General features: G+C 38.2%; 1 protein-coding gene across 1 annotated transcript in view; it reads left to right on the top strand.

Moving 5' to 3' along the window:
• The window catches only part of LOC101105935 (membrane cofactor protein-like), a 34,881-nt gene extending 17,597 nt beyond the window's left edge, over nucleotides 1-17,284 (top strand). The window contains exons 5-9 of the mRNA XM_027976095.3: nucleotides 1,861-2,055; nucleotides 12,421-12,603; nucleotides 14,122-14,160; nucleotides 14,967-15,005; nucleotides 17,118-17,284. Coding sequence (XP_027831896.3) covers nucleotides 1,861-2,055; nucleotides 12,421-12,603; nucleotides 14,122-14,160; nucleotides 14,967-15,005; nucleotides 17,118-17,191 — 530 coding nt within the window. The 3' untranslated portion in view covers nucleotides 17,192-17,284. The remainder of the gene's footprint in view (nucleotides 1-1,860; nucleotides 2,056-12,420; nucleotides 12,604-14,121; nucleotides 14,161-14,966; nucleotides 15,006-17,117) is intronic.
• The last annotated feature ends 1,435 nt before the right edge of the window (nucleotides 17,285-18,719 follow it).

Below are 18,719 nucleotides of genomic sequence, written 5' to 3'. Positions count from 1 at the left end.
TCAGTCGTGTCTGACTCTGCAACCCCATGGACTATCCAGCCGATGGGATTCTCCAGGCCAGAATACTGGAGTGAGGAGCCTTTTCCTTCTCCAGGGAATCTTCCCAACCCAAGGATTGAACCCAGGTCTACCACATCACTGGCAGGTTCTTTACCAGTTGAACCTCAAGGGAAGCCCCTTTGATGCAGGGGACCCCTTTATTCTTTTAAAATGAAGTAGACACCCAAGAGCTTTTCTTTATATGGGTAATGTCTATTGATATTAATATTATACTGGAATTAAAGCTGAAAAAATTTTTAAATAATTGTTAATTCATTTTTAAGAAGAGTAAGCACAATACATGCAAATATATGCAACAAATTTTTATGAAAAATCAAAAAATTTTAAAACAAATAGTGAGAATTGTGGTACTGTTTTACCTTTTTCCATATTACTTAATTTTTTTCTAGAGTCCATGCACATGTTTTAATTTTTTACAGTTAATTTATTTTTAGTTATGCTGGGTCTTTGTTCCTATGCACAGGTGTTCTCTAGTTCCTGTGAGCAAGAGGCTACTCTTTTTTATTTAATTTAATTTATTTGTTTATTTTTACACCAAAGTCATTTTGTATTGGATTGTAGTTGATTAATAATTTTGTGATAGTTTCAGTGAACAGTGAAGGAATTCAGCTGTACATACACATGTATCTATTCTTCCCCAAAGCCCCCTCCCATCCAGATTGGCACGTAACATTGAGCAGAGTTCCATGTGCTATACAGTAGGTTTTTGTTGGTTATCCTTTTTAAATACAGCAGTGTGCACAAGACCTTTTCAAAGTCCCCAACTATCCCTTCCCCTCGGCAACCATGAGTTCGTTTTCTAAGTCTGTGAGTCTCCTTCTGTTTTCTAAGTAAGTTCATTTGCTTTTTAGTTTCCACATACAAGGGATGGCATATGATGTTTCTCCTTCTCTGTCTGACTTATTTCACTCAAGATCACGCTCTCTAGGTCCATCTGTATTTTGCTGCAAATGGCCTAATTCATTCTTTGTAACGGCTGTATATATACGCACCACCTCTTCTGTATCCGTTCCTCTGTCGATAAACATCTGGGTTGTGTCCACGTCTTGGCTGCTGTAGACAGTGCTGCAATGGACACTGGGGGGCATGTATCTTTTTGAGCCAAGTTTTTCTCTAGATATATGCCCAATAGTGGGATTGCAGGATCATATACGGTAGCTCTGTTTTTAGTTTTTTAAGGAACCTCCATCCTGTTCTCCATAGTGGCTGCACCAATTTACATTCCTACCAACAGTGCAGGAGGGTTTCTTTCTCTCCACACCCTCTCCAGCATTTGTTGCTTGTGGATTTTTTTGGTGATAGCCGTTCTGACCAGTGTGAGGTGGTATCTCACTGTCGTCTTGATTGGAATTTCTGTGATAACCAGTGGTTTTGCACGTTTCCATGTGAGGCTGATGGTCAGTATTAATATTAACAATCAATTTGTTAGTGGAGATATTTATAAATCATAAAGGATTTTCTTAGCACATAGTTTTATTTTTAATCACAAGTACATTTTAGCATTAAATTGTCAGCCTGTTTTATGAAGGTGAAAACACAACTTAGAATGGCCTTGTAGATAAATATATGTATGTCATATTTTGGGAAATAAGCTTCATTCTAAAAGTTAATTTCTAAATTAATGCTTTGAATTTGAGATAATACATTTTGACATAAAGACTTTCTTCTAATTGGATATTGGATTCACAGCTAGCTTATATTAATCATATGTTATGAATTATTTGAAGGATGTTCATAGGACTTTGCTAATGTTGTCTTACTATTTTATCTTTGCTTCATGTCCTTTTCCCCCCTTTAAAGAGATTTTGTGTTCCACACCTGGAAATATAAAAAATGGAAGATTTACCATTTACAAGGATGAATATCATTATAATGAGGTAGTAACTTATACGTGTGATCCTTCAAATGGACCAGATGAATATTCTCTTGTTGGAGAGAGTAGGCTTACTTGTGTTGATCAAGACAGATGGAGCAGTGATCCTCCAGAATGTAAAGGTAATAATATTTCCATTTATTTCCTCCTGAGTCTGCAAAGACCATGGAAGCACTTCATAAATAGTTTCACCTATAAGTAAACACAACAGTCATAAATAGTTACTCCTCTTGCTAAATTGACTTCTAATTTAATGTAATATTGGTCAAATCAAATTAAAAGATAATTCTAGTTGTAGAGTTCCCTACCAGTCGCTCTGCATGTCCTTGGCATTCCAATTTATACATCATGAGCTACTGTGTATATGCACGAGCTAGAACTTTTTGGTTTTCTTGTTTGTTTGAAAGCATCAGAAAACTCAACACACCCTGGCTTAAGAAATAAGAAAATTTTATCTTATATTACAAGATCTCTGAGAGTTCTGGCTACAGGAATATTAAAAGACTAACCCACTAAGTATCCATCAATATATGAATAGATGAAGATGTGGTGTGATGTGGTGTGGTATAGTGTATGTGTGTAATGGAGTATTCAGTTCAGTTCAGTTCAGTCACTCAGTCGTGTCTGACTCTTTGCGACCCCGTGAATCGCAGCACGCCAGGCCTCCCTGTCCATCACCATCTCCCGGAGTTCACTCAAACTCACATCCATCGAGTCCATGATGCCATCCAGCCATCTCATCCTCTGTCATCCCCTTTTCCTCCTGCCCTGAGTCCCTCCCAGCATCAGAGTATTTTCCAGTGAGTCAACTCTTCACATGAGATGGCCAAGTACTTGACTTTCAGCTTTAGCATTATTCCTTCCAAAGAACACCCAGGGCTGATCTCCTTCAGAATGGACAGGTTGGATCTCCTTGCAGTCCAAGGGACTCTCAAGAGTCTTCTCCAACACCACAGTTCAAAAGCATCAATTCTTCAGCACTCAGCCTTCTTTACAGTCCAACTCTGACATCCATACATGACCACAGGAAAAACCATAGCCTTGACTAGACGGACCTTTGTTGGCAAAGTAATGTCTCTGCTTTTAAATGTGCTGTCTAGGTTGGTCATAACTTTCCTTCCAAGGAGTAAGCGTCTTTTAATTTCATGGCTGCAGTCACCATCTGCAATGATTTTGGAGCCCAAAAAGATAAAGTCTGACACTGTTACAACTGTTTCCCCATCTATTTGCCATGAAGTGATGGGACCAGATGTCATGATCTTAGTTTTCTGAATGTTGGAAGTGAGAAATAGATTTAAGGGACTAGATCTGATAGATAGTGTACCTGATGAACTGTGAAATGAGGTTTGTGACATTGTACAGGAAACAGGGATCAAGACCATCCCCATGGAAAAGAAATGCAAAAAGCAAAATGGCTGTCTCGGGAGGGCTTACAAATAGCTGAGAAATGAAGAGAAGTGAAAGCAAAGGAGAAAGGGAAAGATATTCCCATCTGAATGCAGAGTTCCAAAAAATTGCAAGGAGAGTTAAGAAAGCCTTCCTTAGTGATCAGTGCAAAGAAATAGAGGAAAACAACATAATGGGAAAGACTAGAGATGTCTTCAAGAAAATTAGAGATATCAAGGGAACATTTCATGCAAGGAAAGGCACAATAAAGGACAGAAATGGTCTGGACCTAACAGAAGCAGAAGATATTCAGAAGAGGTGGCAAGAATACACAGAAGAACTATACAAAAAAAGATCTTCACAACCCAGACAATCATGATGGTGTGATCACTCACCTAGAGCCAGACATCCTGGAATGTGAAGTCAAGTGGGCCTTAGAAAGCATCATTATGAACAAAGCTAGTGGAGGTGATGGAATTCCAGTTGAACTATTTCAAATCCTGAAAGACAATGCTGTGAAAGTGCTGCACTCAATATGTCAGCAAATGTGGAAAACTCAGCAGTGGCCACAGGACTGGCAAAGGTCAGTTTTCATTCCAATCCCAAAGAAAGGCAATGCCAAAGAATGTTCAGACTACCGCAGAATTGCACTCATCTCACACACTAGTAAAGTAATGCTCAAAATTCTCCAAGCCAGGCTTCAGCAATACGTGAACCGTGAACTTCCAGATTTTCAAGCTGATTTTATATAAAAGGCAGAGGAACCAGAGATCCAACTGCCAACATTCACTGGATCATAGAAAAAGTAAGTTATATGTATAAATTCCCAAATATTTGAAAAGTATGCAAGAGACTACTAAGGAACCCATGAGTCAAAGAAGCAGTCAGAAGGACGGTTAGACAGTGATGGATTGGATAAAGATTAGAGCACAGCAGATCAGTAGATCAGATGTGGGCTACAGTGAAAGTGTTGCTCAGAAAGATATTTTTAGTGTGAAATACTTATGTTAGAAAAACAGAAAGGTCTTAGATCAATCATCTAAGTCCTACCATAAGAAATGAAAAAAGAAGAACAAATTAAACCCAAAGCAAGAAAACACAAGGAAATAATAAAGTTAGAAATCCGTGAAATTGAGAAGAGACACAAAACAGGGATAATCAAAGAAATTAGCCTGGTTCTTAGAGAAAATAGATGAGATAGATAAACTCATAGACAGTCTGACAGGGAAAAAGATATAAACTACCAACAACAAGAGTGAAAAGGAGACCACCGCAAAATATCCTACAGACATTTGAAGCAAAATAAGAAAGAAAACAAACCACTGTATGCCTATACATTTGACAGCTTAAACCTTACAAAGAGTACTATAAACCCTGTGTCCTCACTGGGGGATTCTACCAAACATTTAAGGAATAAATGATAGCAGTTCTACACAAAGCCTTAAGAAAATACAAGAAGAGGGAATCCTCAGCTCGTTTCATGAGGACAGCATTGCTCTGACGCCAAAAGCAGATGGCGTACAAGATAGCGATTTGACATTTACAAGATCAAAGCAAGTTGATCACCATGATGTCTTGTTCCCACCTGTCGCTATTTAGAGTAAGTACAGAATTATTGACTGTATTGTCTGTTGTGTATGACGTAAACTCATGGCTTATCTGTCTGATAACTGGAAGTCTGTGCCTTTTAATCCACTTCTTTTATTTTGTGCATCCTCCCAACCACCTCCTCTCCGTCTATCACTTGTTCTCTGTATCCATGAATCTATTTCTGTTTTGTTTTGTTAGTCCATTTGTTTTATTTTGTAGATCCCACATATAGATGAAGTCATATGGTATTTGTCTTTCTCTGACTGACATTTTACTTTGCATAACACCATCTAGGTCCATCGATGCTGCCATGAATGGGAAGATTCCATTCTTTTTATGACTGGGTAATATTCCATTGCATACATACCACATCTTTGTCACCCGTTCCTACCCTTAGGTGGCTTCCATATCTTGTTGTTCAGTCACTAAGTCATGTCCGACTCTTTGCAACACCATGAACTCCAGCACACCAGGATTTCCTCTCCTTCGCTATCTCCCAGGGCTTGCTCAAACTCATGTCCGTTGAGTCAATGACGCCATCCAACCATCTCATCCTCTGTCGTCCCCTTCTCCTCCTCCCTTCAGTCTTTCCCAGCATCAGGGTCTTTTTCAGTGAGTTGGCTCTTCGCATCAGGTGGCCAAAGTATTGGAACTTCAGCTTCAGTATCAGTCCTTCCAATGAATATTCAGAGTTGATTTCCTTTAGGATTGATTGGTTGGATCTCCTTGCATTCCAAGGGACTCTCAAGAGTCTTCTCCAGCATCACAGTTCAAAAGCATCAATTCTTTGGCACTCAGGCTTCTTTACGGTCCAACTCTCACATCCATACATGACTACTAGGAAAATCATAGCTTTGACTAGAAGGACCTTTGTTGGCAAGATGATGTATCTGCTTTTTAATACACTGTCTAGGTTTGCCATAACTTTTCTTCTAAGGAGCAAGCGTCTTAATTTCATAGCTGCGACCACCGTCCATTGTAATTTTGGAGCCCAGGGGAAATAAAATCTATCACTGTTTCTGTTTTTTGTCATGAAGTGATGGGACCAGATGCCATGATCTTCTTGTTTTGAATGTTGAGTTTTAAGCCAGCTTTTTCACTCTCCTCTTTCACCTTTATCAAGAGGCTCTTTAGTTCCTCTTAGCTTTCTGCCATTAGGTGGTGTCATCTGCATATCTGAGGTTATTGATATTTCTCCTGGCAATCTTGATTCCATATTGAGCTTCATCCAGCCCAGCATTTCACATGATGTAGTCTGTATATCAGTTAAATGATCAGGGTAACAATATACAGCCTTGACGTTCTCCGTTCCCAATTTTGAACCAGTCCATTGTTCCTTATCGGGTTCTATTGCTTCTTGACCTCCATACAGGTTTCTCAGGAGACAGGTAAGGTGATCTGGTATTCCCATCTCCTTAAGAATTTTCCACAGTTTGTTGTGATCTACACAGTCAAAGGCTCTAGAGTAGTCAATGAAGCAGAAGTAGATGTTTTTCTGTAATTCTCTTGCTTTTTCTATATGATCCGATGGATGTTGGCAATTTGATCTCTGGTTCCTCTTCCTTTTCTAAATCCAGCTTGTACCTCTAGAAGTTCTTGGTTCATGTATTGTTTAAGTCTAACTAGGAGGATTTTGGAAGGAAAACTGACCTTTTCCAGTCCTGTGGCCACTGCTGAGTTTTCCAAATTTGCTGGCATATTGACTGCAGCACTTTCACAGCATCATCTTTCAGGATTTGAAACAGCTCAACTGGAATTCCATCACCTCCACTAGCTCTTTGTTCGTAGTGATGCTTTCTAAGGCCCACTTGACTTCACATTCCAAGATGTCTGGCTCTATATTAGTGATCACATCATCATGATTATCTGGGTCATGAAGATCTTTTTGTACAGTTCTTCAGTTGTATTCTTGCCACCTCTTCTTAATATCTTCTGCTTCTGTTAGGTCTAGACCATTTCTGTCCTTGATCAAGCCCATCTTTGCATGAAATGTTCCCTTGATATCTCTAATTTTCTTGAAGAGATCTCTAGTCTTTCCCATTCTGTTGTTTTCCTCTATTTCTTTGCATTGATCACTGAAGAAGGCTTTCTTATGTCTTCTTGCTATTCTTTGGAACTCTGCATTCAGATGCTTATATCTTTCCTTTTCTCCTTTGCTTTTCGCCTCTCTTCTTTTTCACAGCTATTTGTAAGGCCTCCCCAGACAGCCATTTTGCTTTTTTGCATTTCTTTTCCATGGGGATGGTCTTGATCCCTGTCTCCTGTACAATGTCACGAACCTCATTCCATAGTTCATCAGGTACTCTATCTATCAGATCTAGGCCCTTAAATCTATTTCTCTCTTCCACTGTATAATCATAAGGGATTTGAATTAGGTCATACCTGAATGGTCTAGCAGTTTTCCCTACTTTCTTCAATTTGAGTCTGAATTTGGTAATAAGGAGTTCATGATCTGAGCCACAGTCAGCTCCTGGTCTTGTTTTTGTTGACTGTATAGAGCTTCTCCATCTTTGGCTGCAAAGAATATAATCAATCTGTTTTCGTTGTTGACCATCTGGTGATGTCCATGTGTAGAGTCTTCTCTTGTGTTGTTGGAAGAGGATGTTTGCTATGACCAGTGCATTTTCCTGGCAAAACTCTATTAGTCTTTGCCCTGCTTCATTCCGTATTCCAAGGCCAAATTTGCCTGTTACTCCAGGTGTTTCCTGACTTTTGACTTTTGCATTCCAGTCCCCTATAATGAAAAGGACATCTTTTTGGGGTGTTAGTTCTAAAAGGTCTTGTAGGTCTTCATAAAACCATTCAACTTCAGTTTCTTCAGCGTTACTGATTGGGACATAGACTTGGATAACTGTGATATTGAATGGTTTGCCTTGAGACGAACAGAGATCATTCTGTCATTTTTGAGACTGCATCCAAGTACTGCATTTCGGACTCTTTTGTTGACCATGATGGCTACTCCATTTCTTCTGAGGGATTCCTGCCCTCAGTAGTAGATATAATGGTCATCTGAGTTAAATTCACCCATTCCAGTCCATTTTAGTAAGCTGATTCCTAGAATGTTGACGTTCACCCTTGCCATCTCCTGTTTGATCACTTCCAATTTGCCTTGATTCATGGACCTGACATTCCAGGTTCCTATGCAATATTGCTCTTTACAGCATCAGGCCTTACTTCTATCACCAGTCACATCCACAACTGGGTATTGTTTTTACTTTGGCTCCATCCCTTCATTCTTTCTGGAGTTATTTCTCCACTGATCTCCAGTAGCATATTGGGCACCTAATGACCTGGGGAGTTCCTCTTTTGGTATCCTATCATTTTACCTTTTCATACTGTTCATGGGGTTCTCAAGGCAAGAATACTGAAGTGGCTTGCCATTCCCTTCTCCAGTGGACCACATTCTGTCAGAGATGGGAATACCAGACCGCCTGACCTGACTCTTGAAAAACCTGTATGCAGGTCAGGAGGCAACAGTTAGAACTGGACATGGAACAGTAGACTGGTTCCAAATAGGAAAAGGTGTACATCAAGGCTGTATAAATAAGCAGTTCACCCTGCTTATTTAACTTATATGCAGAGTACATCATCAGAAACGCTGGGCTGGAAGAAGCACAAGCTGGAATCAAGATTGCCAGGAGAAATATCAATAACCTCAGATATGCAGATGACACCACCTTTATGGCAGAAAGTAAAGAGGAACTAAACATCCTCTTGATGAAACTGAAAGAGGAGAGTGAAAAAGTTGGCTTCAAGCTCCACATTCAGAAAACGAAGATCATGGCATCTGATCCCATCACTTCATGGCAAATAGATGGGCAAACAGTGTCAGACTTTATTTTGGGGGGCTCCAAAATCACTGCAGATGGTGACTGCAGCCATGAAATTAAAAGACGCTTACTCCTTGGAAGGAAAGTTAAGACCAACCTAGATAGCATGTTGAAAAGCAGAGACATTACTTTGCCAACAAAGGTCCATCTAGTCAAGGCTATGGTGTTTCCAGTGGTCATGTGTGGATGTGAGAGTTGGATTATGAAGAAAGCTGAGTGCCGAAGAACTGATGCTTTGAACTGTGGTGTTGGAGAAGACTCTTGAGAGTCCCTTGGACTGCATGGAGATCTAACCAGTCCATTCTGAAGGAGATCAGCCCTGGGGTTTCTTTGGAAGGAATGATGCTAAAGCTGAAACTCCAATACTTTGGCCACCTCATGCGAAGAGTTGCCTCATTGGAAAATACTCTGATGCCAGGAGGGATTGGGGACAGGAGGAGAAGGGGACAACAGAGGATGAGATGGCTGGATGGCATCACTGACTCGATGGATGTGAGTCTGAGTGAACTCCGGGAGTTGGTGATGGACAGGGAGGCCTGGCGTGCTGCGATTCATGGGGTCGCAAAGAGTCGGACACGACTGAGTGACTGAACTGAACTGAGGAGGATTTTGAGCGTTACCTTGCTAGCTATTATTTTCAAAAAAATGCTGTAATGGAAAAAGTGCTGCACAAATCTTTTTAATTAGTGTTTTATTTTCTTTGGATTAATACCCAGAAATAAAACTGCAAGATCATACGGTAGTTCTATTTTCCCCTAGGCTATGGCTCGCTGTATTCATTTCTATACACTGTCTTTCAAAGTAGAAATTAACTATTCTTTAAACGTTTATTGCAATTCACCTGTGAACCCACATAATCCTTATTTTGTTTTTTGGGAGTTATTTGATCACTGATTCAATTTCACTACTAGCGATCATTATATTCACATTTTCTATTTCTTCTGGACTCAGTATTGGGAGAGTGAACGTTTCTGAGAATTTGTCCATTTATTCTAGGTTTTCCAGCTTTGGATGTATAGTTGTTCATAGTATTCTCTATGACCCTTTGTATTTTTGTGGTATTGGTTATAACCTCTGTTTTTTATTTCATTTACTTGGATCCTTTGTTTTGTTTCTTGATGAGTGTGGCTATATGTTTGTCAGTTTTATCTTTTCAAAGAACCATCTCTTATCTTCATTGTTTTTTAGCTCAATTTCATTTATTTCCACTCTGTTCTTCATTATTTTCTTCCTTGTACACATTTTGTGGGGAGGGTTGTTCTTTTATTGTTATGGGTGTAACTTTAGATTATTTACTTGAGAACCCACTCCAGTATTCTTGCCTGGAGAATCCCATGGATGGAGGAGCTTGGTGGGCTACAGTCCATGGGTCGCAAAGAGTCGGACACGACTGAGCGACTTCACTTTCACTCTTACTGTTCCTGAGGTAAACCTGTGTGGCTATAATCTTCTCTCTTAGACTGCTTTTCCTGTGTTGCAAAGATTTGAAACACACCATTTTCATTAATCTTAAAAATATTTTTATATTCTTTTTGATCTCTTTAGTGAATGATTGACTGTTTAATAACATGTTTTTTGGTTTCCATGTGGCATTTTTTTTCCAGTTTTCTTCTGTGGTTGATTTGTGATTAGAAAAGATATTTGATCATATATTCAAATGTAAGACCTAAACTCTAAGACTTTATGGGAAGAGATAGAAAATATTTATAAGTAACCAAAGATTTCTTTGAAAACCTTAGAAGCATTATCCTTTAAAGAAAAATAAATAAACCAGACTTCTTAAAATCTCAGAACTGCTGCTCTCAAACACATTGGAGAAAGAAAAAATAGCCATAGACTGGGATAAAATGTTTGCCAAGGACATTGCTGAATGGACTTCAAACTATGATAAATAAAGAACTCTTAAAACACAATATGAAAAAAGCAACCCAATTTACAAAAAAGGGAGAACATATTTGAATAGAATTTTTTCACCAAAGAAATGTGAATGCCAATGAAGTATATGAAATGTTGCTCAATATCGTTAGTAATAACAGAAAGTTAATTTAACATCATGATGAGAAACCACTAAAAACCTATTAGAACGCCTGAAATTAAAAAGAGTAACTAACAATTTCATGCTTTGGTAAGGATATGATGTATTTGAAACTCTAATACATTACTGTTAAGAATGCCAAGTGGTATGACCATTTTGAACACAATTTAGCATTTATACAGTTAAGCATCCACTTTAGGGTTCAATCCCTGGGTCAGGAAGATCCGCTGGAGAAGGGCATGGCAACTCATTCCAGTAGCCTTGCCTGGAGGATCCGTAGACAGAGGTGCCTGGTGGGCTACGTTTCATAGGGTTGAAAGAGTGGGACGTGACTGAGAGACTAACACTTCAAGGTACAACTCAGCGATCCAAGTCAGGTGAAAACAGGTACAGATGGAAACCTCCATGAGAGTGTTCATAGCATCCTTACTCATAATCATCCCGCACTGGAAACAGGCGAGAATTTCCTATCAACTGGAATCTGCCGGGTTACCGTCTGTAGGGCCTCAGAGAGTCGGACAAGGCTGAGTGACTATCACTTTCACTTTTTCAATTGCATCTATTGCAGATTTAATCTCATAAAACATTCTCTTGAAGTCACTGCCCAGTCCAGCGCTTTTCGGTTTTGCTTTGTTTCCAAGTTCTGCAAAACCTATTAGGAGATCCGGAAGTCAAGCTGGAGTGTCATAATCTGTAATTTACTTCCGGAGAAGCAGAAAGTGAAAGTGAAGTTGCTCAGTCGTGTCCGACTCTTTGTGGCCCTGTGGACTGTAGCCTACCAGGCTTCTCTGTCCGTGGAATTCTCCAGGCAAGAGTACTGGAGTGGGCTGCCCATTTCCTTCTCCGGGGGATCTTCCCAACCCAGGGATCAAACCCAGGTCTCCCGCATTGCGGGCAGACGCTTTAACCTCTGCACCACCAGGGAAGTCTGGAGAAGCAGAGTAGAATGCGAAATAGCAGAGCACACTGGTGTGAGGACTAAGTATTAACTTGAAACCTGATCTTGGGTCTGCATGCTTGGATACTGCTTTACAACTTAAAAATTATTTCTTGATCTCTTGATTGTAGTCCAAAATGTTTGGAAAACACTGTCCTAATTACACTGGCCTTTGTATTTCTTGAACATCCCAGTTCCTGTGTGTTTTTGCCATATGAAAACTTTTATTTTTCATATTTTTTTCATGACTGGCTTCTTTTAAACTTTTAAATTTGAGCCCAACTATTACCTTCTCCAAAAGTCTTTACTATCTTTCTAAAAGAACAAGGTATGTAATTAGCCTCAGCATGAGCTGAAAAAAATCCTAGAGCTGAAGAATAGCAAAAGTCACTTTTGAACTTACCCTGAATTTGTATCTGATAGTCAGACCTTTTCAAAACTTGCCAGCACTGGGGGGAAAAAAAAAGTAGAAAAGTCAATAAACTATAATGATGGTCTGTTCCTAGTAGAAAAACATTATTAGATTCCTCTAAATCTGTTTCCCTGAAGTCAAATGCACAAATAAAGTCTTTTTTTTTTTTTTTCCAATTAGCATCCTACCTTTCATTCTTTGCTTCTTTCTTCCCACTGGTAATTATTACTTTGCACTAGATTTTTGCTCCTATGTGAAGCAGATTTCCATTAATTTTGGAATTTTTCCCCTTTTCAGTGGTCAAATGTGACTATCCAGTTGTTGAACATGGAATGATATTATCAGGATTTAGAAGAAAATTTTACTACAAAGCGCAAGTTGTATTTCAATGTAACCAGGGTTTTTCCCTTCATGGCAGCAACACAATTGTCTGTAATGCAAACAGTACTTGGGAGCCTGAGATACCAACATGTACTAAAGGTATGAAGATGTTTTTCTCCTTATTGTGATTTTTTTTTTTACAATAAACTTCAATGATACAGAATAACAGAAAAGAAACAATTTTAGTACTGATCTGTCTCTTATAGCCATTTCCATGTTACATGCATGACAACTAATTCACAAAGAAAGCTGCTGTTTTGATTTTTCTGTGCTTTTATAGGCTCTTAAAATGTGATGTTATGTACATCACAGCTGCATAAATTTCTCTTGTTCAGCATCTTTACATGTAAGATGGATAGGAAACATTTTTTGGTGTAAATTAAAGCAATTACATTTTTATGTAAATAAGTATGCAAATGAGAAGAAAGTGATAAATTCCAAGTAATCCAATGAGTTTATATTTTTGTTTTCCAGTTGCTGCTACTGTTAAGCCTTCAACCACCCATGCTTCAGGTTTCATAAAGCCCTGCTCATACTTGTCAATATCCTTTTAATTCTTTGTGAATTTTCAAAATCCTTTAAATGTCTGGTGGCTTACACTCACTGTAATTTTTGGTCATAGAAGGAGGGAGAATGCATTTACAGCCATTTTTGTACTTAGTCTAAAATTATTTACTAAACCAGATCTGTAAACTTGGGTACTGTGTATAAACTTGTTTACGTACACGGGTAACGGTTGAATGCCTTCCTCACTGTGTGATAGTAAAGTTACAATGGGATGCACCTAAAGCATTTGGCACAGGGCCTAGCGTCTAGAAAGCGCTTAAAGGGAGCTCTGCCAGCGCCCAGTTTCACTGTAATTAGTATTAGTATAGAGGAAGATCCGCAGCTACTGGTTTTTAACACATATGTTTTCTGTATCATCAACATCAATAATTTATTCACTTTAAAAGTGACCTGTTGACACCTGTACAGGATATCATCTGGGTCCAGGAATGTGTTTCATTTTCCTGCCAATAAGGAATTTGGTTCTTTTTAAATAGTGTAATTTTAACTGAGAAATTTCTGCTGTCTTCGGAACAAGACTGGTGTTTCTACTCCTCACCCCCAACACCTGCCAACCCATGCAATTATTATTTTTCTCTTTACTTGGCTTTTGTGTGTGTATGTGTGTGGCAGCAGAAAATAAGTTTTATAACAACCGAAGGGCAGGAAAAGTCCCTACTTATTGAAATGAAATAGAGACTTTCTGGCAGCGACTACTGATTAGCTACTCTTCCTAAGACATGAACGACTATTTTGATATTTCCTGACTTCAGGGCTGCCATCTCTTCTCTTTGGTTGCAGCAGAAGCAAGAGACAAGGGAAAGAGTGGGAAGACGGGATTTTTATGATTTACCTTCCACATAATACAAAGCTATAGTGAACATTCTTATGTGTACAATTTTATGTAATTATATAATTGTATATCTAGGTTAACTTCCCAGAAGTAGAATAACAGAGTGGAAAATAAATCTTATTTTTCATTTTGAGAAATAATCTTTTAAAAAGTGAAAAACCAAACTCGATTCTATATTTTGTACTGATGAGACTGATGAATTGAATTTATTTTTCCAGGTCCTCGTCCAAGTACAACTGCAGTGCCAAGTTCGACAGGTCTAGTATCTCTTTATCCTATCTACACAGTTAGGACTTAATAAGGCGATGGGTGAAAAATGATATCCTGTGCTAATTTTGCATTTTTAATGATCAATGAAGCTGAATTTTTAAATCTCCTTTCACTGATTTTTGGACCTCTGTTCATTTTTTCTGTGTGGTTTCAGAAGTATTTTCTTGTTAACTTATCAGAACTCATTATAAGTTAAAGCCCTTTTAACATGAAGTGGAATTTTCTTTTAGGTTTTTTTTGTCTTATTTTACTTTTCACTTGTATAAAATTGTAAGATTTTATACTATTGAATATAGATTGCTTTTTATAACTTTTAATTACATAAATAGTATACTAACATATATTTGTAAGATTTGTCCTTATTTATTGAAATGAAATGGAGGTTTTCTGGCAGGGACAGGAACTGATCAGCTACTCTTCCTAAGACTTGAGAGACTATTTTGATATGGTGGAAGGAATTGTCTTCCTGACTTCAGAGCTGCTATCTCTATCTTCTTTCTTTGGTTGCAGCAGAAGCAAGAACAGGAGAAAGAGTGGGAAGACAAGATTTTTATAATTTATTATTTGTTACCTTCTACATAATACAGAGCTATATGGTGAACATTCTTATGCATACAATTTTATGTACTTATATAAATGTATATTTAGATTAACTTCCCAGAAGTAGAATAACAGAGTTTGGAAAATAAATCTATTTTTCATTTTGAGAAATAATTTTTTAAAAACTGAAAAACCAAAATCAATTCTATAATTTTGTACTGATGAGACTGATGAATTAAATTTATTTTTCCAGGTCCTCGTCCAAATACAACTACAGTGCCAACTTCGACAGGTTGAGTACCTCTTTATCCTATCTACATGCTGCTGCTAGGCTGCTGCTAGGTCGCTTCAGTTGTGTCCGACTCTGTGCGACCACATAGGCGGCAGCCCACCAGGCTCCCCGGTCCCTGGGATTCTCCAGGCAAGAACACTGGAGTGGGTTGCCATTTCCTTCTCCAATGCATGAAAGTGAAGTCGTGTCCGACTCTTAGTGACCCCATGGACTGCAGCCTCCCAGGCTCCTCCGTCCATGGGATTTTCCAGGCAAGAGTACTGGAGTGGGGTGCCACTGCCTATCTACACAGTTAGAACTTAATAAGGCGTTGGGTGAAAAATGATATCCTATGCTAACTTTGCTTTTTAAATTACCAATGAAGCTGAATTTTTTTATCTACTTTCACTTATTTTTGCACCTCTGTGCATTTAACTATGTGATTTCAGAAGTAATTATCTTGTTGACTTATCAGAATTCATTATGCACATTAAAAGCCTTTTAACATGAAGTGGAATTTTTTTCTAGTTTTTTTCTTTGCCTTATTTTTACTAGTCAGTTGTATAAAATTATAAGATTTTATACTACTGAATATAGATTGCTTTTTACAACTTTTAATTACATAAGTAGTATACTAACATACATTTGTAAGACTTGCCCTTATTTATTGAAATGAAATGGAGGTTTTCTGGCAGGGACAGGAACTGAGCAGTTACTCTTGCCTAAGACTTGAGAGACTTTGATGTGGTAGAAGGAATTACCTTCCTGATTCCAGGGCTGCTCTCTTTGGCTTCTCTTAGGTTTCAGCAGAAGCAAGAGACAAGGAGAACAGTGGGAACAGCATTAGCCTGGGCAGACCTCACTCAGGGTCCTAGTGTGGCTTGGCTCACAAGTTATATCATTGCTATAGGTTCCAGTTTCCCATTGTTTAATGACTCAAACAAATGTCGCTTACTGCCTTCTTGTTTGTTTTTTTTCTTCTGCCCTAACATTTTGAGGAAGTGAGGGGCATTATTCATGTTAACATGGTAATTGGAACATCTTTTTATAATTCCTATAAACCTGGTACCCTCACTGAGTTTATTCATTGAGTACCTTGGTGAGTGCTGTGAAGTTTTGTGGGGAAAGAGGGTTTTTTTTTTTTTGGTGGATGATATATAAAGATTGCGTATATTCACTCATTGACCCACCAATGTTTAATCACCTGTTCCTAATGGGAATATGCACTGTGGTAACTATATTGATATGCTCTTTTGAAAGAGTTGACTGTAAGCATTTCATAAAGCATTTATTAAACACTGATCCAGTTTAGTGTTTAAAAGAAGACAGAATTGTGAGGACAAGTTTATAAAGAAAGTAAATTACAGGGACCTTTTTTAAAATATAAAAATCAAAATTCCTCATGAGAGGACATGAGTTAGAGTTTTTATCATCAGAACATGAGTTTTTATCATCAGTTAGAAAAAGACTATGAAAAGGACCATTAGTGAAATATAATGGTATAAAGTAGCTGTGATTATGTGTGTGCGCTCAGTTGCATCTGACTGTGACCCCGTTAACTGTAGCCTGCCAGGCTCCTCTGTCCATGGAATTTTCCAGGCAAGAACACTGAAGTGGATTGCCATTTCCTTCTCGAGGGCATCTTCCAGACCCAGGGACACCCCCATCTCTTTCGTCTCTTGCGTTAACAGGTGGATTCTTTACCACAGTGCCACCTGGGAATTTTATGCCCTTCCAGGGAGATGTGATTATGTGTTTATGAAAAAGGGTGGGCAAAACACGAGGTGAAATAGAAAGGATACAAAAGATGTAGTATGACACTCTGTGGATGGTATTTTTAAAACATTGTATATTTATTCTGAATACATGATCTTTATGATTTATTATTTGTTAATTTCTAATACGAAGCTATAGTAGGCATTTTTATGTATGCATTCTTATGTACTTATGTTAATAATATACATGTAGGTTAACTTTCCAGAAGTAGAATAGCATAGTTTGGAAAGGATGCATATTTTTCATTCTGAGAAGTAATTCATTTTGGGAAATAATCTTAAAGAATGAAACATCAGAATTAAATCTATAATTTTGTATTGATGAAATGGGTGAATTGAATCAAATCAATTTTTCCAGGTCTTCGTCCAACTACAGCTGCAGCATCAAGTCACGCAGGTTCGGTGCCTCTTTATCTTACTAACACTGGTTAGAGTTTAATAAGGTGATGCGCGAAAGTGATGTAATGTACTAATTTGCATTTTTAAATTATCAATAAAGCTGAATTTTTTGTCAGCTGTCATGTATTTTGGTACTTTGTTCATTTTTCTATGTGGTTTCTGAAATTTTTTTTTGGTCAATTTATTATTTAAGCTCTTTTAACATGAAGTGGAATTTTCTCCTAGGTGTTTTCTTTGCCTTATTTTACTAGTCAGTTTTCTTTTAAGATTTTATTCTATTTCCTATAGATTCCTTTCTGCAACTTTTAATTATATAAGTAGATACTAATATGAAAAGTGAAAGTTGAAAGTTAGTCACACAGTCCTGTCCTACTCTTTGTGACCCCACGGACTGTAGCCCACCAGGCTCCTCCATCCATGGGATTCTCCAGGCAAGAGTACTGGAGTGGGGTGCCGTTTCCTTCTCCAGGGGATCTTCCCGACCCAGGGATCAAACCCGGGCCTCCTGCACTGCAGGTGATTCTTTACCATCTGAGCTAATCACAAACGTTGCAAAAGCATACAGAGTGATTAGTTCTCCCCCTCTTCCTCGGATCTATTACCTAAGCTAATATCTTTAGAGTTTAGGGTGTCTTTTTAATCTGTTTCTACACATCAGCATTCTTATTTCTCTGATCTATTATCTAAGCTAATATCTTTAGAGTTTAGGGTGTCTTTTTAATCTATTTCTACACATCAGCACTCTTATTTTTATACATATTTTAGCATTTTTTCCTTTTTTTATCCAAAAAACGTCATTATGCTATTCATGTTTCTGAAATTTGCACTTTTTCCACTTGAACTGGAGCTGTAGCTAGATTTATTCCCATCTTTTTAAATGATGATTTTAACATGTACCATATTTCACTCGACTATTATCTCAGTGGTAATTAGCGCAGAATTTTTACATTAATAGGAAGTTGGATGTGCTGATGTTTTCCCTAATGACTATGAGTGTTGTGTCTGTCTTAAAAAAAGTTTCAGATCTTCTCCATGCTAAATTATAGAAATGTTTCCACAATGTGACTGTGTGGTTGCGTTAGATCATTGATTCATCTCACATTCTTTATGGTATGGGAAATTTGCGCCTCTCCTCATTCCACCGACCTTCATCCAATTATAGGGAATATGCTGTGCACAGGCCTGTACTATGAGTAACAGGGCCTCTTTGAAAAATAAAAATGACTTTCTCATCACTCCCAGATGAAGGGCTGGGAGCAGTAAAAAGTACATTGTGGAAAGACATCTTGAAAACAAGATGTTGAAGTACTGATGTGAGTGATGGAAAACCATTAGTGACTGTTCCCGTAACCAGAGCCGTAAGGGAGTTGCTGAGAAAGGGCGTGTCTAGATAAACAAAGTCATGAAAGGCCTGAAGGTTTGACATTGAGGACTGTGCTTTGTTAATCTTTATCTGGGATCTGAGATTGTAAAGAACAGATATCTCTAGAGCTTATCTGTAGAAGGAAGTAGACCTCAACATTAAAAGGCATGCAAAGATTAGGATCTGGGCTTTTGCCTG

This window comes from Ovis aries, chromosome 12 (assembly GCF_016772045.2).
Source record: "Ovis aries strain OAR_USU_Benz2616 breed Rambouillet chromosome 12, ARS-UI_Ramb_v3.0, whole genome shotgun sequence".
NCBI lineage: Eukaryota > Metazoa > Chordata > Mammalia > Artiodactyla > Bovidae > Ovis > Ovis aries.
This window is presented reverse-complemented; position numbering and strand designations above follow the sequence as displayed.